This window comes from Arvicola amphibius, chromosome 5 (assembly GCF_903992535.2).
Source record: "Arvicola amphibius chromosome 5, mArvAmp1.2, whole genome shotgun sequence".
Taxonomy (NCBI): domain Eukaryota; kingdom Metazoa; phylum Chordata; class Mammalia; order Rodentia; family Cricetidae; genus Arvicola; species Arvicola amphibius.
In genome coordinates, this window is record NC_052051.1 from 13,430,051 (window position 1) to 13,453,883 (window position 23,833).

The 23,833-nt window shown below is 52.9% G+C and overlaps 1 protein-coding gene across 1 annotated transcript in view; it reads left to right on the forward strand.

Moving 5' to 3' along the window:
* Positions 1 to 15,414: 15,414 nt before the first annotated feature.
* The window catches only part of Cdh22 (cadherin 22), a 66,122-nt gene continuing 57,703 nt past the window's right edge, over positions 15,415 to 23,833 (forward strand). The window contains exon 1 of the mRNA XM_038331699.1: positions 15,415 to 15,660. Within this exon, the coding sequence (XP_038187627.1) occupies positions 15,415 to 15,660 (246 nt within the window). The remainder of the gene's footprint in view (positions 15,661 to 23,833) is intronic.

Genomic DNA, 23,833 nt, shown 5'->3' on the forward strand with positions numbered 1-23,833 from the left:
AGTGGAATTGAATCTTGTTTAAGGAGGAGACCCACGCCTCCCCGGGCCTGTAATTTACTGCAAGGTTGACAAGATGAAAGCAGAATGTTCAGTGGCATAATCGCCGGGACCTCAGGGAGCTGCGGGAGATGAGCCGCGAGGCCAGTGGTGGCGGCCTGGCTTTGAGAGAGATCTGGGGCGCTGATCCCGCTGTGAGCTCAGCAGGCAGCAGGCCTGGGGCTCCCTCCTCTGCTGCTGGCAGGGCCTGGCTGGCTAAGCCCCGGCTCAAGCTGCATCCTGCCTGCTGTCATCTCTAGAGCTGAGGTCAGGTCCCGGGTTTGTGGAAGATTTGATTCAGTGAAATGCACCATCCAGCATGCCTGTGACTCACCGCTGGAGACAGTGGGTACTGAGGGCTTTGATGAGGAAATGCCACAGCCACAATGAGCAGCTGACCCCAGGCCGTTCTTGGGGCGGGCAATCCGGTGTCTGGCAGATTCAGAAGCCAGGCCTGACCTGGCAACACACCCCCAGAGGCCACTATGGGACCTACTGTTATCTATTGGCACATGGAGCTCAACCTTAGGGCCCCTTTCCAGGCAGCTAACCCCCACCTTCTATCACTGGAATGGTGTGTGCACGTGCGCGCGTGCGTGTGTGTGTGTGTGTGTGTGTGTGTGTGTGTGTGTGTGGAGTAGGACTGTGGAAACTTCTTTTATAGATGGGAGCATTTTGCCCCACAGAGGGAAGAGATGGGGAGATAGTCACAGAAGCCAGGTTTGTGACTGCCAGCTCCCTCATCCAGCTCTGCCACTTTGCAGAAGGGAAGACTGTGGCCTGGAGGGTTAGGGGTGCACTCCAGGCTGGGGCAAAGTGAAGGTATAGAGAAAGTGAGTTGGGGAGCTAAATTCTTGCTCAGGAGCTGGGCCCACACTGGAGTAGTGGGCATAGTCCTTTGTCCCAGGCCTCAGTAACTAGAGACCAATCGTGTGCCAATCCCCAAAATGATGATGGTAAATTAGGCATAGTGACTCTTGCCTATGGCTCCAGTACTTGGAAGGCAGAAGCAGGAGGATCAGAAGTTGAGGGTTATTTTTTTCTATACGGTGAGTTTGAGGAAGGCCTAGTCTGTAGAGATACCAACTCAAATAATAAATAAGAAAGGACTGAGGAGATGGCTTAGCAGCACGTCCCATGCAGCTGAGGTCTTGCCTTTGTATCCCCAGCAGTCACAGGAAAGGCCAGGCACAGTGGTGTGTGTCTGTAACCCCAGTACTGAGAAAGCAGAGGTGGGAGGGTCTCTGGGACTTAAGTGGCCAAGCGTTCTAGTCGAGTCAGTCTCCAGTTTTACTGAGAGACCCTGTCTCCAAAGAATTAAGGTGCTGGGGCAACGACTCGGCAGTTAATAGCACCTTACAGAGTGCCCAGGTTGAGTCCCCAGCACCCACATGGCAGCTGACGACCACCTGTAACCCCGGCTCTAAGAGATCCAGTGCTCTCTTCTGTCCCCTGCAGGCGCCATGTTCTGCACAGACATGCGTTCGAGCAAGGCAGCCATGCACATAAAAGGAAAGAAAAAAGCACAAAGTAGAAAAGGCAGTTAAGGATGACAGAGGACATCAACCTCTGGCCTCTACTATGCACTCGAGTGTGCGCACACATACAGACACAAACACGCATATGCACCTCCATGCATACACCCTTATATGTATACACATAAACATGCACACACAAAAGTAAATTAGTTAATAAAATAGTAAACCCTTGCCCTGGTTATAGGAGTAAGCTGGAGTGTGTGCCCTTGGTTCATCACGCATGCAGTGGGTGCTTGATGCCCAGTTCCCTGCCCAGGGCTGGCAGCTCTGTGCCAAGAGCTGGTACAGAACCTTCCTAGAGCAGCCAAGCTGTGTGACCAGACTTCCTCCTTCAGGTCCTGGCTTCCCTGCTTCCTGGCTAGCTGTCACCCTCGTCAAGTGACTCCATCTCTCTGTGCCCCAGTTTCTAGAGGTGACCATCAACTCCCTGGTGACTTGGATAGCCTTGGAAGCCCTGCAGAGGGCTCACCCCAGTGGGCAGAATGTACATGCTTTTACTTTCAATTCCTCCAATGTTCATGTCCCTAGCCTGTGGAAAGTTCTGGAAATACTCCGTGCCCTTTAATATTGTGATCGCCACCATCACTTATCAGATGCTCCATGGCTGGGTGGGGGGCTGGATTCTGAATAAGCTCCCGATATGTGGCCACCGTGGTCCTGAGATAAACCCTGGGAACCAGTTACGACCTTCTAATGTGAAAGAGCCCAGAGAAGACAGAGAATGGCCCAAGGTCATTCAGCATGGTGGTATCAGAGCCAGGCTCCAGTCCCATCTACCCCACCTTCCTGCCCAAGCTTTCTCCTGTACCGCAAAGGCACAGATGCCTTAATGTCATCTGCTTGGGTTGCAATAAAAATTAACTACCCTGAATACGAGTCTCATCCTGCAGCCTCTGAGCCCAGAGAGGCTGACAGGAATGTGTCACATGAGCCCTTGGGGTGACCAGGTGCTCCCTCCATGCCTCCTAGGACCCTGCCACGTACAGCTCTCCTTTGCCTTGGGTTGGTGAGACCACAAGCAAGGTCCGTGGTGGCCATTGGTTGAGACCTTGAATGGCAGAGCTGAGACAAGGGCTAGGTCCCTGTCCCCACATCCAACTCCCTTCTGAATTTGGCTACAGAGTCCCTCAGCCCCCCAGTTCTCTTCCAGTCTGGGAGGTAGGTTTACCGTGGGGTGAAACTTCTTGGACGGGGACCTCCCTTTGTCCTAAGGAGCCTGCTTTGGTTGTAGCTACTCCAGCAGCTACGGGAAGGAGAGAGCACCCAGCAAGAGGCGTCAGGACTCTAATAGCATAAGGGAGCTGGGACTAAGTGTATGCTACCTTGGAGGTAGCAGACGGAACACCAGGGCACAGATAGCCAAGGGGGTACGAGAGGGAAAAGGAAAAAAGGGAAGCAATAGACAAGCGAGAAGGAGGAGATGGGAAAGGAGAGGCATACAGCAGAGGGGTGGAGCAGGAAGAGGAGCCAAGACAGCTGTGCAGCGGGGCACAGTATCGCAGTTAGAAAACCCACATCCGGGACTGGAGAGATGGCTCAGAGGTTAAGAGCATTGCCTGCTCTTCCAAAGGTCCTGAGTTCAATTCCCAGCAACCACATGGTGGCTCACAACCATCTGTAATGGGGTCTGGTGCTCTCTTCTGGCCTGCAGGCATACGCACAGACAGAATATTGTATACATAATAAATAAATATTAAAAAAAAGAAAACCCACATCCACGCAAAGGGGACTCTCCTGATGCAATATAGAGGGAAAGACCCCACCCCAACAAGTGCATACAGTAGGAGCTCAAAAGAAATCAAGACAGCAAAATAGCCAACCGTGCAGGAATGCTCACTGAAGTGGCCCCAGACAAGCAAATCAAGGGGCTATTCTCAAAGGCAGGGCAGGGGGAACCTGTTGCTGGGTCTCAGAGGACAGAAGGCCGACTTCTGGGGGAGGGGTGACTTCCAGAGTTTTGATCGAAGGGTGGATCCATTTTTCCATTTTGTAATTATTAGTTAGAGCATGTGTTAATGATTTGTGCCATTTTCAGCATCAAGACTGAAATTCAATTTTAACCGATTATGGAAAGTCCAGAAGGCAGGGGTGGGGGGGGAAGGGAGATGGTGATCCACTGTGAGGGGGGGACAGCCTTCTGGGGCTTTGCTCTGCTGGCATCTCAGCGGGTTCCTGCCCCCCATCCAGCCACGTTTGTAAAATGGAATAAATATTGACACGGCCAGGATGGTATTCAATTTGTCCTGATCACTGGGCTGCGGTGAGATCTGACAGGGCGCGGTGTAAAACAGCAGCCCGGATGTAATTTCTACTGTCAACATGATGTACAGCGAGGCTGTGCCTGCAGCACTGCATGGGGGCAGGGCGGGGACGGGGCACGAGGCAGGTAGAACCCCAACACCTGGGACGAGGGCGGACATGCTGGCCCCGGCCGCGGGAAGCGCTTGTGTGGGCATGCCTGTGTACAGCTACATACCCACGGAGCTCCCAGCTGACGTGGGAAGTCAGATCGTGAGTATGGACACAGGCTTGGGCAAGTCACTGTTAGAGAAAACTATGGCTCAGAGTCAAGTGTGTCCTTCCCAGCAGCCACTGCAGCCCCCTTGCTCATCTTTATTCATCTTCCCACACGGCACCTTACGGAAATTCCAGATCTACCGCTAATTAGCTGTGTGACCTTGGGCAAGTCCTCAGCCTCTCTGAGCCACTGGCCCTCCTTTCTGTAATAGAAGTTTGAAGGACGGTTATTTGGAGAACGCAATGAGAAGGTGGATGTGGAGTGCCCTGCATTTAGCTGCCACCTCTGATTATTAGCTAATTGGAAACTCTGCCTGGCATGAAGGAGAGACCCCGTGAGTGTGGCCCAGCATAGTCTGCACCGACACATGTCGCCGGCCTGCTTGTCTTCCTTTTCTGTGACCGTGACCTGCAGAGTTTGTTTCCCCAGAGGATCAGGGTCCTGGTTCCCACAACCTCCTTCCCAGAGTGAGGGGAGGCCGTGAGGAGAGGGCAACAGCTGAGTTTATGGGGTTACATGAGGAACAGAGAAGGCGGGGCTTGGGAAGCGCTGGATATGCCTGGTTCTTAGTAGCTGATCGATAAACGTCAGCAAAAACAGAAAAATAAAACCGGGAAGCCGTCCTCTGCTGCCTCCTCCCACCTCCTCTCTGGTCAATCCATCATGGAGTCGGCTCTGTTCTGCTTCCTAAATATTTCAGAGCTGTCAGTTTCTCTCACCCCACAGCGGCCTCCCCGGTCGGAACCACCACCGCTGTCTTCCCCAGACACCACCTCTGCCTTCTTCCCCATCCACAGACACAGCCACCTCTTTAAACACAAGTTCACTCCCATCCCTCTACTCAGGACCTTCCCATCTTCTGGCTCTTCAGCCCAGATCCCAAGCCCTGTATCCCCTTTATACTGCAGCTAGTTAATTCTTTTTAGAAACAGGGTCTCCAGTATCTCCGGTAGCCCAGGTTAGCACCAAACTCACTAAGTAACTGAGGATGACTTTGGACTCCCTAGGATTCCACAAGCTAGGATTATAGGTGCGCATCTCCTCATCAAACTAGGCTAGCTAATTTTTATTGCAACCTGGCCATGACCTTTCAGCCCATGCTATGGTCTGTAAAGTTCTTCAGACTGTCCCTGAGTGCATCTCATGGGCCCCAGTTTTGCCTCCATGTCCTTTCCAGGGGACCATTCTCTAGCCAGCCCCCCACCCATGGTGAGGTTGTGTCCCTTGTACATATGTTGGGGGGGCTGTGTTTTATCTTTACAGAGGTTAACCCGATTGGAAATCTTACATATATGTCTGTATATGGAATCATGTATACGCATGTACATGCGCAGGGTCGGAGGCAGTCGTGGGACCCAGGCTGAGCTCATTTGGGCTCTCAGCCTCCAGAAGGGGTCTGGCATATAGTAGCTACTCAGTTTAATATTTCATGAGGCTATAAATGGCAGAGGTAGAGGGAAAGGTAACTGCAGCCTTGCGGTCTGGGGAAAGAAGCTGAGCTGTGACAATCCTGCTTTTCCTGTCCTTCTTACCCTGGACCATGCAGCCAAGCAGCCGTGCCACCTTCCTCAAGCCCCTGTATGTCCAGAGCCCCACAATGAAGTGGGAATTAGGGGTAGAGGATAGCCCCTGAAGTCCCCACAGCCAGCAAACTAGCACTGAAACCCAGATGAAGCCAGTTCCTGAGCCATGGGCTTAGGAGACTGTGAACTCCCTAGGCTGGGAGGAGACAGGGGGATTGGATGAGGGACAGTCCCTCCATCCCTAGACATACCCTTCTGTCTGGCCCAGGCCTAAGGAAGGAGCAAAGGCTCCTGAGGCATGAGCGTCTTAAACAACATCAAGTTAGTTGCTGTTGGTCAGTGCATCCTGCTGCATGATGAAACACTTGGCAGGTCGGAACACAGCAGCAAGTCAGGTAGGAACACTGCGGCAGGTCAGAACACTGTGGCAGGTAGGAACACTGTGGCAGGTCAGAACACTGCAGCAGGTCAGGTCGGAACACTGCAGCAGGTCAGGTCGGAACACTGCAGCAGGTCAGGTCGGAACACTGCAGCAGGTCAGGTCGAAACACTGTGGCAGGTAAGGAACACTGCAGCAGGTCAGAACACTGTGGCAGGTTGGAACACTGCGGCAGGTCGGAACACTGCAGCAGGTCAGGTAGGAACACTGCGGCAGGTCAGAACACTGTGGCAGGTCAGAACACTGCAGCAGGTCAGGTAGGAACACTGCAGCACGTCAGGTAGGAACACTGCAGCAGGTCAGGTAGGAACACTGTGGCAGGTCAGAACACTGCAGCAGGTCAGGTAGGAACACTGCAGCACGTCAGGTAGGAACACTGCGGCAGGTCAGAACACTGTGGCAGGTAGGAACACTGCAGCAGGTCAGGTAGGAACACTGCAGCACGTCAGGTAGGAACACTGCAGCAGGTAGGAACACTGCGGCAGGTAGGAACACTGTGGCAGGTCTGGTCTCGGGAACAAAGTTCAATTTGAACTCAGGGTCTCAGAGGCTTTCAGCCATGGTGGTCTGGTCAGAGTATCGTGGCAGGGAATGGGCAGTGAACCGAAGGTGCTCACTATGCAGTGGGCAGGAAACAGAGCGAGGGAGACCGAAGGAAAGTGTGTCCCGTAGCAAGCTTTCTCAAATGTAGTCGGACTTTCCTTTGTGGGACCACCAGCTCCCTAATAATGACACAGAGAGTTGATATTAATTGTGGAATCTTAGCCTTAGCTTAGGCTTTTCCCCAGCTATCTCTTATAACTAATTAACCTGTTTTTAATAATCTACGTTCTGCCTCATGGCTCAGTTACCTCTCCTCTGTACTGTATGTCCAACTTGCTCTGCATCTCCTGGCGTCTCTGAGCACCTAGATTCCTTCTTCTCTTCCTCTCTCTTCCCCGGAAATTCTGCCTATCCTCTCCTGCCTAGCTATGGGCCAAACAGCTCTTTCTTAAACCAAACAGAAGGTGCCTTAAGCAGAGACACAGCTTCACAGTGTACAGAAATATTCTGCAACCATGTTCTTCAAAGACATGCCCCAGTGGCCTTCCTTCTCCCCAGAGCCCACTGAGTTAGTCCAGCAATGGGTGGTAACAAATGAGGTCACAGCACTTGTGACCAATCATCCCCCAAGGCTCCACCTCTGGCCACCTCCTCACTGGGGTCAGAGCAGGGGTTTCAGATCCAGAGCACAGACAGCGTATCTGCGTCTGGAGATGAGCACCGGGCAGGAACACCGGGCAGCAATAGTGTGTAGAGAATGTAGGTTTGGGTCCTGAGGAGGTGGCCACATGTGTAGTGCCAATCAGCCTGAGCTTTAGATCCAACATATCAGAGTTCAAATCTAGGCTCCAAAGCAGGTCAGGGTATGACCCGGGAAAGTCACACAACTGCTTTGTGCCTCAGTTTTCTTACCTGAAAAGGCAGTAGCCACCTCCAAAGGCTGGAGGTAAGCAGACAAAGCCTGTGACCTACATGGGGACAGATGAACCCAGTTTGACTCCACAGAAAGAAGCCCCAGAGATTTTGAACTCACTGATGGTGCCCCGCGGCGGGCTCAGCTTCGATGAGGTGTCTGAGATCCTGGGCAGCCTTTGCAACTGGGGGGTGTGTTGTGTCGGAGGGTGAAGGATCCCACCTGATCCCACCTCCCTGTCTCTCAGCTTTCCTCACTGAGTACATCTGGCTTCCAAACTGAGAAGTTCTGGAAGATCTGATCCCACACCAGCACCACGCCAGCACCATGCCAGCACCACAGTGGCACCACATTAGAACCACGCCAACACCACACCAGCACAAGTATTTAGCACTGCCCAAGCTCATGCTCTATGTACAGCAAGCTTACTGAGGGCTGCACCAGCTGGCTTCTTGTTTACTGGACTACATTGTCTTCTGCCTGGGGTTCTGAGCGGGGAGCAGGCACAGGGTGGTTGGCCCAGCACCCTCCATGCTCACTGCTCCTGCCGAGGGCACTGGGACCCATTCTCCCAGGGGAGAGAACTAAGCTGGTGGAGATAACGTCCCCCAGGGAGCAGGCTGTAGCTGGCTACAATGTGCCCCAGATCCAGGATCCAGCAGGCATTGTGCCCTTGGGACTTGGATAAGGCAGACAGGTGCCAGCCTGCCAGGCAAAGTGCCCACTGGCAGCCCTGGGAGCCAGGAGGGCATGGAGAGAGGACACGAGCGAGCCTGCAATGCCAGGTGGAGGGAGCAAGGGAATGCATGAATGACCATCTCTCCCCTGCATCTCCTTGCCCCAAACACCAGTCCTTCGCTAGGGCTCAGGAATCTGTCTTCCACTGTGTCAAGCAGATCGCGACTCCCCTCTCCTTGGCACAGGACCCCAACATCAGTCACATGTGGGCCTGGCTGGCAATTGTTCACAAAACGTATGAACAAGTTAATAAATAGGGGTACAAACAGTCTCTCCAAGCCCCTTTCCCAGCCAGGATACTTGCTGTGTAACAGGAGTCCAAGGGTACCCAGCAAGTGACCAGAAACGGGTGCTGCTGGCCCTCCAGCATTGCTACTCAACACCAGCTCTCTCCAACATTGTCCTCCACATCCGACCTTGTCCTCCTAAGACCAGCACAGCCATCCCCAGTTCCAGATAAGAACAGTGAGGCTTAGAGAAACTACCGGGTACCCAGGTCCCTCACAGTCCAGCAACAGCCAGATGTCAGGCCCCAGCCTGGCCATGTGGCCTCAGGGGTGCTAAAGGTTTGATTCTACCCCTCCGGCCGGGACTTGAAGATGACCCCGGAGTCTGGAGAAGCAGTCTGGTGTAACAAGCCCCAGGCCAAGGCATGAAGTCTCTTCCGCTTTGTCCTGCTGGGATGTCACTGTTCCCAGTCCTCTCCTGGCTCCTGGAAGAATGATTGACTGGGAGACAAGCACCAAACAGTCAGGAAAAGCCCTTGTCTGTCCCCAGGGAGACAGCCAGATGACAAAGGAGAGCTGGCACCCTCGCCTTGGCAGTGGCAGTGCCAGGGTACTGAGAAACCCAGACAGGACGTGCCGGCTACTACTGCAGAACGTGGGTGGACAGAAATAGCAAGGCAGCAGCGGTTATGCCCAGAGTATAACAGAGCTAGGACAGCCGAGTCAGGGCTCCTTTGCGGTGGGGAAGGTCACCTTCTCCCGGGCAGTGGCCGACTCTGGAGCAAGCCTCTCCTGAGTGCCGCCCAGGCTGCGTACTTCACTCTGGAAATGGCTGTGATCTTTGATGCTTAGAAGCTTGTCCTCAGAGTGGACAGCAAGCCTACAATGGAGACTTGGCTAGACAGATCTAAGGGAGTTCTGGGGAAAGCAGAGCGAGAATCTAGAGGAAACGGGCGCTAGACCCGGATCCCAAACCAGGGCAGGTTAGTACAGTGGTTTCACCTTTTCCTAGTAGAACCTTCCATCTTGGAATGGTGCTCCCTGTCATCCCAAAATGGCTGCTGCTGCTCCAGTCACTGCTGCTCACACACTGAGGAAACAAAAACTTTTGCCTTAAGACACCCCCTTTTACTGGGAGTAGAAATATTTTCCAAGAGGCTTCCCAGAAGATAGCCCTTTATATTGTATTGACTAGAATTGTGTTATGGGACACTCTGTAAACCAATTACTGGTGGGGAGGAGGAGAGGGGCTCTCGCTGGTGTACACTAGTCTGTGCTCCCAGAGCAGAAGCTGAGCACACAAGGCCCCAGGAAGAATGGATGTCAAAATGAAACAGAAACAAGAGAGGACAGAGGTCAAGCCAGCGCTTCCCAGCCAGCTGCAGCTTTTCACTCCTCGTCATCCTTTTTAGTTGCCAAGACATCCAGCCAGGCTGCCATGTCCGCGCCCCCTCCTCCTGTCCTCAGGCTCCTCTGCTCAGTCTCTTTCTGTGACTTCCTGCCTCCCCTCCCATCCATGCCTGAATCCTCTGCTCCTACGGCCTGATCTCCATGCTTTGTTGTAGATGCTTTTTGTTTCTTTTACATGCTCTCTGCTACTCATCCCCGGGAATGTGCATCTAATCCACAGAGCTTGGCTCGCAGTCAGCATTCAGTGTGTATTCCTGAAGAGATAAATGGGAAGCGGTACATTTCCCCAGTGCAAAGAAAGAGCTGGGAGAGCACCCACATGGGGGCTTCTTAAGGGAAGGAGTGCGCCTTTATGTCACCATCATTCCAGGAATCTGGAGCTCCCTGTCTGGCTTGTTAGGGGGTTCTTAGAGGGTTTGGGGAAGGATGGACAGATGGATGATTAATGTATAGATGGATGGATGAGTGGGTGGGTGGGTGTGTGGATGGATGGATGGATGGATGGATGGGTAGGTGGGTGAGTGGGTGGGTGGCTGAGGTGGATGGGGGTGGGGGTGGCAGATGGATGGATGGATGGACAGCTCTCCCCTTTGGACTGTGTTTTCCCTATGGCGTCTCAGAGGCAGACTACAATTCCTTCCAGTGCCCTTTGCTGGTTCCCTCCTCTCTAGCTGCGCTGCCTACTCCTTCGCTTTCCTGTCCATCTCACCTGAATTCCTTGTCCGAATCTCAAGCTCGCCCTAGAGTTGGAGCTCAGCCCTGCTCACCTGACCCCGGGGCAGCACAGTCCTGCTTTCCATAGGCTGCCAGCTGTCCAACAAACACACTAACATACCACATACAAACCGTGGCATGGCAGCACGGACCTCCCCCTTCCTCACGCCCTCTTTTCCCACAGTGTCTTCAGCTCCACCAGAGGAAACCTCACTGTGCCTTGGTCAGGCCACATGCACCCCCTTCCAGACCCATCGATGCTCCCACAGTCAATTACCTCCCAGCACCTGCTTACACGCTCCTGGCTGACATGACTGCATATGCACACATGTGTGTGTCTGTGTCAGTGTGTTCTCACCATATGCCTATGCTCAAACCTACCTAGAGTCCCATCTCACAGTAAAAACTCAGGAGAACCTACAGTTTGACACCCCTCCATCCGTACTTTGTCCCCACCTGCTGCCCATGTCACCACCCCAGCTCCCTGTGTTCTCTCCCTTCCGACACGATTGGTCTCCGGGTCCCTTGCTCTTGCCTCATTCTGGTTTTACGGCATCTCCTCTCTGCCCGAACAGATCTCTTTTCAAATAGCATCTTAATGGCAAGGCCTTCCCTAGCCGCTGTGTACCAGTTATTATTTAAAATGATTGATAAGTTGATAGACGACAGATATGTAGATGGATAGATGATAGAGCGTGCATAAATACTCCCCCGACCCTGTTACCCTGTTACCCATCATCTAATACGATCCTCTGTTGCTATAACAGAGTACTGGAGACTGAATAAGGTATAAGTAAAACAGGTAGCCAGGCACGGTGATGCACGCCTTTAATCCCAGCACTCAAGAGCCAGAGACAGGCAGATCTGTTAGAGGCCAGCCTGGTCCACATAGCGAGCTCCTGGCCAATCAGAGCTACATAGTGAGACCATGTCTCAGAAGAAACAAACAACAAACTCACAGCAGTGTGTTTCCATCCCTGGTCCTAGAGGTTGAGAAGTCCCAGGACATGATGAAGGTGTCGTGATGGCCCAAGCTGAAAGAACAAGCGAGAACAGGGCTCTTGGGATCGCTTCACTTCCACTTTCTCCTAAGGAACTGATCCCAGTCTCTAGAGATCTGTTTTTCTTCCTCTCTAAAGCCCCACATCCCAACTCCCCCACAGTGGCTCTCAAAGTCAAAGCCAAGCTGTGTCAGACATGTCCATTGCTCACGTACGTGTCTTCTCTGCACAAAGCATGGTGTCCCTTTATTTGTGCTGAGCCTAGATGAGTGACTAGTAGAGCCTCGTGACTTTTGTGACATGACCACTACCAGGCGTGAAATTGTGTGTGTACACGTGCTGTTGTACAGGCCAGGCTGATGGCAAAGTAAGGTAGGTAAGGCAAGGCCAGCATCAGCTGAGCCTGGCCAGGACTCAGTTTCTTAGCCCTACTTGGGATTAAAGAGCTCCATAGAGGAAGCTGAGCCCCATGGCCAGGGGAAGGCTACCAACATGCCTAGAGGCTCACACTAAGTCAAAGGAGAGTTGGAGGGAGCCTGGGGGCTCCACTGCTGTGCTTCTGGTCTGACAGAATACCAGGGCAGGGTCCTGCGGTGGGTGCCCTCCGGCAAAGCTGAAACAGGAGAGGAGGGAGGAAGTCTGGCTGCTGTAGCCCTGGCAGGCTGTGCTGAGCCCAAGGAGCTGGCAGGCAGCCAGGGAAGCTGGCCAGTTGCTGGAGGGAGCGCCTGGAGGCTGAGGTACAAAGGCCCAGGTCAGAGGAGGGGAGGGTGGAAGGCAGGGTCCCCAGGGTGAGCATATACAAAGGGCCAGCTTTGTCCTGCCACGTGTACCCAGTGGGGGCTTCTTCCACCTAGAAGGATACTTTTTCCCCATCCCCTTGTACCAAGGAGGGTTCAAGTCCTGGGTTCAAGTCTGCTCTGGCTGGGGTAGCCTGTGCAGCTTTCAGGTAGTGCTTTGGAATTCAACTTGCCCACTCTCTGAAGTGGGAGTCTGAGTGCTTCGGCAGTCTTCCACCAAGTGCACACACACCCCATCCCCAATTCCACACGCACAAAACCACCTAGTGTGTGGACTTCAGGTGAACCTCTGCTGGCTCCAGCCCCAGGCCCTTTGCATGCCCTGCTGCTCTCTCTGGCTTCCCCTCATCCTTCTAGACTCAGCCATGGTCACTCCTCTGAGAGACACCCCCCACCTCTACCCATAATCCTCCACTCCCTCCAGTCTTTCTGCCTTGTTTTTGCCTTCTTTCCACTCCTACTCTTCATATTTGAAATGATGTTGCGGACCGAGTCCTTTATGCTCTGCTCCCCTCCCCGCATACCTGAAGGTCAACTCCCCAAGGCCTGGACTCTGTTTATTGCTGTGTCCCCAGAGCCCCACTAGGGAGCTGGTATCCGGGAAGTGCTGGTAAATATTTATGGAAAGAGTAAAGAAGCAGCCAGAAACGGTGTGTTTCTTTCCTAGTAACTGGTTCCATCCTGCTGCCTCACGCAGATGTTAAAAGTGTACTGAATGAGGGAGAGAATGAATGAATGAGAGTCTTTTCTGTCTCCTAGATGTGTTAGACAGTGCCGTTTGATGAATGAACCAGTGAGTGACTCCCAGGGTGCTGCTCCCCCTTATCGGAGGTATTATAAACAAAGAAATAAAACACGGAGAAGACAGACCCAGCGGCAGTCCAGAGCCTGCAAACACTGGGGGAGCGGGCACGTCCCCTGGCCCTCCCCACCAAGTGGCCCCAGCCTCTCTGGAATCTCTGTCCCACACCCACCAAGTGGCCCCAGCCTCTCTGGAATCTCTGTCCCACACCCACCAAGTGGCCCCAGCCTCTCTGGAATCTCCAGCCTCCCTGTCTTCAACACCCCACATCCCTGCCCCCACATACACATTGCTGCAGCACCATGCAGCCCTGCAACTGCCTGTTGGAGCCAAGGGAACAGTTCCCAAGGCAGGCTAGGCACATGCAGGGAACTCATAAGCTCCAGGAAATGAAAGCTCGGGGGGGGGCACCCCCTCCTCACCCATAACTCCAACCTCATTACCACCAGCCAGGCCATCATGCGAGAAAGAATCAGAGCCAGGTTCCCCAAGGCAAGAGTGAAGCAGGGACAGCGGGGACACCTGGGTGGTAGAAGTCATCCACAGGGCACGGAGTGGGTGGGCTGGGACTGGGGAGAGAGCTGGTGGTAGAGGGGTCACAGGCCCAAACTTGGTTAAATTTGGGCAGGGCCTAGAGGGACAGAGGGGGTAGCATGTCACAGCCTATGTGCACTGGGGCTGTTCGCCTCTGGCCATCGTCTTCAACCATTCAACTCACCCTGGAGACCACTCGGGGCAGATGTGACACCCAGCTCCCAGGGTGTGGTAGCCGGAGACTCCCCATTGCAGTTCTAGTCAAAGGAGGTGGCCCACATTTCCCATCCCAACCTTAGAGTAAGTCCTTGTCTTCAGAAGGCCCCACCCCTGCCCGCTGCCACGCCCTCCACACTGACACTATAGCCCTTTTAAGCCTGCACTCAGAACACCACCCTTCCTTCCCAGTGGCTCAGGTGCCTCTTCCAAACATTCACACCCCTCAGTCTTTAGTCTGCCTTCTCCTAACACTGACCACGTGCCCCTCATGCCATGGGATGGTCTTGCCTCCTGTCACACTGAACTATGGGCTTATCTGCCTGGGTTCCAGGCAGCTAGCCTGAGCCTGGCTCCCTGCTGAGGTCAGTGGAAAGAAGTTTTTGAATGGAGCTGAACTGTGTACCTGAAATTCCTGGTGGAAGCGTGGCTGTCCCACAAACACCCACATTAGGCCATTATTCCTCATTATGGCTCCAGTAGGCGTGAGTGTCTCAGAGCCTTCCTTGCTGAGAGCAGAATCTGAGGGAAGGCTAGATGGATGGATCTACGGCCAGCCTGTGTTGATGGGGGGTGGAGGGGGAGATGGGAAGGCTGAGTGGGGGGGGATGGGAAGGCTGAGGGGAGGCGTGGAGGCACCAGCTCAGGGGTTATGTCTACCCAGAGCCACCCGGGTGCTGCAAACAAGGCCAGCTAGGACTCTAGGGGTCCCTTCCCACAAGGGGTGTGAAAGAGGCAGCTGCCAGCAGGTATCCCGAGTCTTCTGCTGTGGGGAGAACTAAGGAATGGCCCCCAAGCTGCACTCTGGAGGCCTGGAGCTTCTGGCTCTGGGAGGCCTTCTAGAAGCTGCCTCTGTGGGGATCCCACTGTCCCAGAGAACTCAGCAGCCAGGAACAAAACAGGCAGCTTTGGGGGCCCGAGGGCTGGAGCAGCAGATGGAGTAGCTGGGGCGTGGGGAGCAGAGGTCTTAGGGGATAAAGGAAGGGGCTAGGGCTTGGGGATAGGCTGGCCTACTGCCTGGTGAGCCATCAGCTGTCCCTGTCGTGTCTGTTCTTGCAAGGGCTAGACACTCAGAAGGTGTTTAGTTAGTAACGGCAAGACCAGTGACAGTCGCAGCCTGCCCTCAGACAGAAATGTTTTCGCTTTTGTTCCACAGGTTCCCGATGGATCTGAATGACCCCTAGTCCCGGAAGGTCTTCAAGAAGCTTTTGCCCCCACTGACCACATCGTCTGGGCCCAGGGACCATGGCACAAGCGCTACTCAGGAGCCGCACCTGTGAGGCCTGTTGACTGGGCCAGGGACTCAGCAAGGGGGGCGCGGGCCAGGACCAGGTTTCCATGCCCGGGTGTGGCCGCGCCCCCTCCCAGTCCAGCCCAGCATCCCCCAGGCTGAGGTCACCATGTGACTCAGCACCGCTGCGGTGCCTCCCGTCCATGCTCCGGGGCCTGGCCCGCGCTGCCAAGAATGAGGCCGAGGCCCAACGGGGCGCTCCGGGCAGGGGCTGCGCTATCGCCTGTGCTGCTGCTGCTGCTACTACTACCGCTGCTGGGGCACCTGTGGGCAGCGAGCACCCCTGGCCCATCCTCCTCATCACCGGGAACTCAGCAGGACAACCAGCTGGGTGCAGGCCGAGTGAAGCGCGGCTGGGTATGGAACCAATTCTTCGTGGTGGAGGAGTACACAGGGTCAGAACCCCTGTACGTGGGCAAGGTAAAGAGGGGCCCACTGTCCAGCCCCAACTCTGGGGACACCCCCTTGTAGTCCCTCTCCTAGCTCCCTTCCAGCTGTCTCCTGCCCCATGCTCCCTCTGAAGCCGCCCCCCCCCACCTTTCCACTTTAGATGCAGTGGGGGAGATCAGCTCATGCGCAGGTTTTGTGGGGCACCCAGCAAGGTCACAGATCTGATCGTGTCCCATGTGTACTGTGACTGCTTTCCCAGACTCAGTAATGTACCCAGGGTCACACCTGAATTTGAACCTACTCTTCTGCAGAGCTGGGGTCTTGTGTAGCTGTGCCCCTGCCACACTGTCACTCTCCTGGTGTCTTATCTTCTGTTGCCCCTCTCCCCAAGGTGACCCCTCTCCTCCCTGTTCCTTCCTCCTCCTGCCAGGTACCTGATACTTGCTACACATCTCAATTCAAATGCTGCTTCCTCAGAGAAGCCCTCCATGACTACATCAGGCTAGAACACACACACATGCACGTGCACGCACACCACACACACACACACCTGTGCATTTACCCCTGAGGTCCCTGTATCTGTCCTTCAGATGCACCAGTTATGTATGTGTTTGTTTGATTATGCAATTGACACGTGCCTCTTTCATCAAAGCGTGTTTGCTCACCATTACACACTGTTCTGGGAATAAATGAGTGAAAGAAAGAAAAAATGAATGAATGAATGAACAAACGAATGAATGAATGAATGAATGCTGCTTCTCAAACTTTGAGCACATGTTGGTTAATCTGACCAAAGACCTGCTCTGGAACCATAAGAAAGTGAGGATTGGTGTTCACCCTTTCAATCCCTGCTCCTCACCAAACCTGAGTGTGCTGCTGGAAACAGCAGTATGATCCAGCTCCTGCTATCTGAGACTCTCTAATTTGTTACACATCACAGACACCCTGATGTGTAAGAATCCTCACAAACCAGCCCAGGAAGCCAGTAGGCACTGATGAAATGGGATTGTTGGCTGGCTTCCCTGAGCTGGGCTTTACCGTAGGAGTAGGAGCTCACCAAGCTGGGGGAAGGAGCAACCTATGGGAAGACTCCAAAGCCTGGAGAGGATGACTTACTTGGCAATTTGCCGGAAGTGGAGACGGTGAAGCAGAGGAACGGTAGTACCTGAGGCTGGTTCTCTGGGTTTTGTTTAGGCTGGCATCCTGCTAGCACATTTTGGTTGGCAGTGGCACTCTAACTCAAGAGCGTGTGTGTGCTCCTGAGCCTAAGAACTGGCCGGCACAGATCTGAGGTTCAGAGACTAGCCCCTGACAGAGACAGGAAAATGCATGCAAACCTGTGGATCCACATGTAGGAAACACTGCTCTCTTGACACAGGAGTCCCTGTTACTCAACCACCACCCTCCATGCACAGGCTGAAGTAGGTTCCCCTGGCTGAGCAAACCAGGATCTGACAGATGGGACTCAGGCAGGCTTGGGCCTTGCTTCAGATGGCCTGGCAGCCAGCGGCAGAGCAGAGAATGCCAGCTCTTTCAGGCCGACAGAAGAGGGCAGGTACTTGTGGTTTGATAGCTAAGAATGCAGGCTCTGGAAGCCTATTCTGGCTAACCTGCTCCCCCACATAGCCTTGAACCCCAGTCTTTACACATACCCAGACCCCTCTCTTCTTCTGTAAATGAGGAAATCTGAGAGCCCCTGTGCCCAGCTTCTTGATTAAGAAAGAAAACAGAGCCCGCCAAGCTCTCATCCCAGGGCTTGCTTGTCTTGGTTACTCTCTATAACTCTCATAAAAAGTGTTTAATTGCCCACATGCAAGGTGAAAAGCATTTCTCTTTTTTGCAGATAGAGAAACGAAGGGCAGAGTGGGCAAGAGACCTGGAGTGGGCAGGGGCATCTACTAGAGATTGCCTCTGAAGCTTCTTGAGTGTTTGAAGTCCAGAGGACAATCTTGGCTGTCATACTTTAAAACTGTCTACCTCCTTTGATGCAGGGTCTCGCTGGTCTGGAAGACATGAAGGAGCCAGGGCTGGCTGACTAGTGAGCCCCAAGGATCCATCTGGCTCTGCCTCCCCTGGCCTGGGATTACAATAGCATGGTACCACACCTGGCTTTTTATCCGAATTCTGGGGATCAAGCTCAGAACCCTCATGTGCTTGGCAAGCACCTAACCAAGCTGTTTTACACCTTGTTGTAGTTTCTGACGCCCTGGGGAGAAGAAGCTAGCCTGAAAGTGAGCCCCAGACCTGCCCCAGGTCCCCAAAGAGGCCCAAACATCTGCTCAAAGCCAGGTGAGGTGACTGGCCCAGGTAGTCAATGGCCCAGTAGCTGGGTTCTCTGCAAGGGGCACCCAGTAACTCGGGTTCTAAAAACAGGAAGTGGAGCCCTTAACAGGCTGCTTGCCTCTTTGCCTGGCCAGCCTTTAGAGTCTCAACCACTGCATGAGTAAACACCGTGTGATGATTACCTTGAACCACAATTTTGTTGTCAGTACAGGCTCCTAATAAATCCTTTCATTGTAAAAAAAAAAAAAAAAAAAAAAAAAGAGAGATGGGGGCGGGGATGGAGAAACTTGTGCCAAGGCCAAATGGCAACACAGATATAGGACCAGGCAAGCCACCAGGTATCCAGACACCACTTCAAGTCTAGAATTCATGGGAAGCCTCTGATGTAAGACAGCACTGTTCTGGCCCATCCACTGGACAGGTCTCCATCACTGTTGTGCATTGCAAGTCTCCTCCATCCTTTTTACACAGAGCTCAGCCCCCGCCCCCCGCTGCCAAGGCCTCCTCCCGAAGGTACTATACAAGGAACAAGGAGAAGATTTCTTAGCTTTGAAACACTTGCTTGGGGCCTTCTTATGGAGGGAAACTGGCGTGTGACCAGAGAGCTGACTGGAACCAGATTCAGATTCCCAGGTTCTAGCAACCCCTACATTCGGTCCCAAACACATCTTAGCTTCCCATCACTCACTGGAGGAAGGCTGTCAGTCTTAAGAATGTGAGCTTGGGTTGTTGTTTTTTTTCTTTGTTTGTTTGTTTAAGTCACCTATCCCTAGCCAAACAAACCCATGCATACAACGCTCACACATGCACACGTGTGTGTGCGCGCGCGCGAGAGAGAGAGTTCCCGTCATGCCACACCCCTCGCTCTGCCAGGGGGAAGGACTTCTCCACGGTTCCAGTGAAATCGCTGCTTCCTGTCCCCCACCCCAGGGAGTCACTCAGAGCATCAGTCCTTGTCGAATTCTAAAGGTAGCTTAGCAACAGAACCAGGCTGTGAACCCCGTGTGCCCAACGGTAGCCGATTTCACAACCTCCCTCTCCATCACTCACCGCCAGGCTCCTGTCAGCACCCACAGGAACCACCAGGCCCTGCAGTGGTTAGGTCGTCGCTGCCAAGGCCCCAGCAACGGCTCCCTGTACAGCGCAGCCCTGCGCAGCGGCATTCCCGGCCACCTCCTTTCACCTTCTCAAACACGACCCCCCCCCAAAGCAGCCTCCCAGCATTTCCATAAAATCTGGGTACTTTCACTAATCCCCTTTCCGAACTGTAATTTCCCCCGAGGCTCCTGTCAGTCGAATGTGGATTTTGTAGGATTTTACTTTTTTTTTTTTTTTTCAAAAAAAGATAGAATTATGGGGTCAGCACTTATGACCAACTCCTGTGGGCGGTGAGATCTATTTTAGATATACGGCGGGATTAGAGTGGGGAGGAGAGTGGATTTAATTAAGTTGCTAATATTTAAAGAAAATTGATGAACTCTTGGTTTACGAGTCGTGCCTGCGTGAACAGACCCCTTACATTCGGAATGGGGGGAGGGAGGCTCTTTATTTGATTTGCTTTCTGTTTAAATCCTGAACTCGTTTTATTTGCGTAGCCTTGCTGTCCGTTTAATTGTCTTTAATAAGGAAACCCCACCTCTGCTCGCATTTAATTTTGATTTAATTAGGAGGAAGTAATTAATGGCCCCGTAAATCCCATTTGCAGCCCCCTGGGATGAGGCACCGCCGTGCCCATGTTTTCGGTGTTTGTGAGAGGCTAGGGTTGAGGATGAGGTGGCATGGGGGTTCCTCCTCAGAAACAGGCCACCCGGTGTGGTAGTAAGAACAGGGACATGGTGTCACACTGGCTCTGAAACTGCCTGCTGTGAGCTGTGCGGTTTCAAGTAGGATGTATACCTTCTCTGAGCCTCAGTTTGCCTATCTGTACAGTCGGAGAGAATAGAATATCCTGGAGAGCTCATGGGAGGAGGCTGTAGCAGGCAGAGGTCGTGCTGAAGACTCCAGTATCGTGTGCTTAGAGCACCGTAAGAGCCCTGTGACCATCCTCCATAGTCCAGCTAGTGTCCACCCGAGCCTCAGAGGTGAGAAAATTCTCATCTTCCCCTTGGAAGTGGGCGACTCTCGAGCTTGAGGATCAAATGCGGCGTCTTGATGGGAATATGCAAGGAACGCAAATGGGTCCAGAAGTGCCAGGCAGCTAGCAACCATCTATGTCCTTAATCACATGGTCAACATGTTTACTGTCAGACCCTGTGTTGGGCGCCACGGCGGAGATGAAAATGGACACTCTGCTGTGCCCTCAAGGGGATTTTGATCTCACACTTGGTGTGCATGTGTGTACTGAAGCATACATACTCACTGACAAGCGTACACACTCAGCTCTTCCATGCTCCTGTATTTTCTTTGCAAGCACCATATTGGTGTCTTCACTTGGGGTACATAAAGACATCTGCATACTGTGTGCTGAGAGCCTGCAGCAGGAGTGACCCAGTAGTGCCCAGGAAATGAGAGCACCATGACCCCTCCACTCCCCAGATGCCCTACACAACTGGGGGGGGGGGGCTCACAGTCTTCTAATGCTGAGCCCAGCCCAGCCCCGCAGCACTGGGCTCTTAGCTCCTCCCTCTCTGGGCTGATTGGCAGTCTGACCCATATCTCTGGAGAAGAGCTACCGGGGCCCAGTGTGAGCACTATGTCACACTTCACAGAATATTGATGACATCAATTCAGGGTTCCACTCCCTTCTCTCCGCCCCTCATTGAGGGTAGGAAGGAGGTCTCTGTGAACATATCAGGGTGCTGGGCTGTAATACCTCACTGGGTTGGGGAGTACCTAGTGAGTTTGAGGCTAACCTGGGCTACCTGAGACCATGTCTCAAACAAACAAACAAACAAAACGGAAAGAAAGAAGAAAAGCAAAATGTCAAGGAATGTGAGACCTTGCTTGTACATCATGGAGCTCCAGGATACAGAGGGGGAAGGAGGCCACCATGGCCAGGGGCTTGGGTCATTGCCAACATGTGTTCATTTCATCTTTTTTTTTAATTATTATGTGTGTTGGTATTTGGCCCAAATGTATGTCTGTGTGAGTGCATTGGGTCCTTTGGAACTAGAGTTACAGACAGTTGTGAGCTGCCATGTGGGTGATGGAAACTGAACCCCGGACCTTTGAAAGAGCAGCCATTACTCTTAACCACTGAGCCACCTCTTTGGCCCGGAGTGTTCATTTAATCTTTACTGTGCCGGGTAGGCTTGCATGCCTCGGGGACTCAGAAGGGCAAAATGAACCCTCCCATGACCATAACACCTCTGAGCTTAGCTTCCACACTGGGCCACGTGACCGAGATCACTTCTGTCTCTGTGCACTTCTCTTCATCCAAGACATGCCACAGACATTTCACAGGGATGTGACGGACACATATTGAAGATAATTCTCCCACAGTCTCATCTCTTCTACCATGCTGCTCCCAAGTGTTTACTGATCAAATAAGCAGATACCAGGTCAATCTGAGAAGTGGGCAGAGGAAGCGTAAGAGAGGCCATAACCCCCCTTCCCCCTGTATCTCCCCAAGGAAAGGTGATAGAATAGTACAAATAAACAAGAGACAGGTTCCCTCATCCCAGGCGCTGCCAATGATTCAGGGCCGACATCTGAGATAATTTTATTGGGAGCATTAAACTGAGTTATGAGGTTTTTACAATCCAGCCACTTATGAGAAATCTATTAACAGTAACTGGACAGGAAGAAGGAGCCCAGGACGGGCATTAATTGGGGCAATCTATAACAGGACGGGGACCCGGAAAGGTTCCACCAGACGCCTCCATTTACTCCCGGCAATTTCTGCTGAGAATCAGCAGAGTCGCCAAAAAGAGAGAGATGCCCATTAATCGGCTAATGAAATATGAAAATGTTTATGGGCCATTCAATCTTCCAAATGGCACTTCTATGATCCACCTTTCAGACACGAAGTTCTACCACAGAATTTACACCCCAGCTCCCCCTGCGTGGCTGGGTGGGCCCTCCTCCTGATGAGTTTTCTGGCACCTGTTCAGAAGATGAGGGGGCTGGAGTTTGCCACAGCCATGCCACAAAAGTGCCATAGGGACTGTCTCCTTTATGCCCCATCTCCACGGAGGCTTAGAGAGCAGCCGCCGCTTCATCCAGATGGGTTTTCTTCTGCTTGGGGCTGCTTGGAGATTTGTGCATTGGAGGGTGAAGTCTTAGGTGTTTCTGTTTGCAGGAGAACAGGTTCTTGCTGGTTCCTACCCCAAGAGATGCCAGTGCAGTGGAAATAGCCCGGGGTCTGGCGCCTAGCCGTACCAGGAGAAAAACCCAGTTATAAATAGTGAATGTTTAGTATAATATAATCATGGCTTCCATGTGTCAGATACTTAATGTGTCTCAGGCAAGGCTAAGTTTTAGCTAGTGCCAACAGGTATATTTGTAGTGGGTGCTAAAAAGCAAAAAGCCTCCATACCTTCCCTAAGTAGTCCCTCTCTGCTCCCACCTCCCAGCCTTTTGGACCTTTTGGTGACCCAGTAGCCAGAGGAGCCATGCACTGCTCAGTGGGACCTGTTTCCAGCCCCAATCCTCGGGCAGCATCTTTCTTCCTGTGCGGCTGGCACTGGGCAGTTGGCAAGGGCCTTAGGGGACTGCCCACCCTGCTCCTCTGGGAGGATACGCCCTGTTACCGATGCAGTGGCAGGCTCAGAGAGATGCAGTGATTTATGTAAGACACACAGGAGGCTTTGGAATGGAGTAGGAGAGTTTAGGGAGGCAGCACAGGGTAGCTCCCCAGTAGTCTGCCCTCACTAAGTAAATGGGGAAAAAAAAAGAAAAATTTGCTTGAATGGGGTTTGCTCTAATCTTTTTTGTTGTTGCTGCAGTTCTAATTAGAGTTCTAATCTAGATAAATGTGCTCCTTGCCCTACGAAATGTCTGATGGGTACAGGTACCTCAGCAATCACATCTCCCCTCCCACTCCTGATCCCCACAAAATAGCAAGTCATGGGCCCATCTTCCATTTCCAGAGGTTTGTAATAAAGCCAGGGTGGGTCACTGAGCAGCTCAGGGCTTGTGATCTGGGAAGCCCCAGCCCAGAACGGGTGAGCCAGGGCCACATTTAAAAAGCTGCCCATGTCATTTACGTGCACACGGAGGTCTGAGAAGCACACGAACGGTGATCCCGTGAGGTGGAACGTGATGATGATGATGATGATGACGGCTGGATGTACTCAGACCTCTTGGGCTTTCGAGATGAGGAGGCAAGCGAGTCAAGCCTTGTATGGTGGATGGGTTTTCAGTAGGCCGAGAACAAGGATGACTGCTCAAAATAGGGGCTCCAGGACTAGAGTGGTAGCTCAGTGGGCAAAGTGCTTGTCTTGCAAGCAAGCATGAAGACCCGAGTTTGATTCCTCAGAACCTACATTTGAAAAGAGCCGATGATGGTGACATGCACTTGTCATCCCAGAGCTGGGGGGCCAGCCACTGTCTCAAAAGTAAAATAAAATAAGCCATAGCGGATAATGCCTAAGGATGTCTTCTGACACCATCCCTCTGACAACCCCTGACACGTGCACACACACACAAACGAGCACATACATGAGCACACAGTAGGAGCTGTAGGGCTATGCAGGCTGCTGTCCCGGGCTTTGTTTTAAAGGCAACAGGAAGCTGAGCAGTGGTGACGCACACCTTTAATCCCAGCACTCGGGAGGCAGAGGCAGGTGAATCCCTGTGAGTTCAAGGCCAGCCTGGTCTACAAGAACTACTTCCAGGACAACGAGGAATGTTACACAGGGAAACCCTGTCTCGAAAAATGAGGGGGAAAAACAGGAACCATGGGAGTTTTTAGAGCAGTGGTAGAGTGGGCTAGTGGCTATCGTCTAAAGCTGATGGTTTGGGGGGCCTAGGGAAGGTA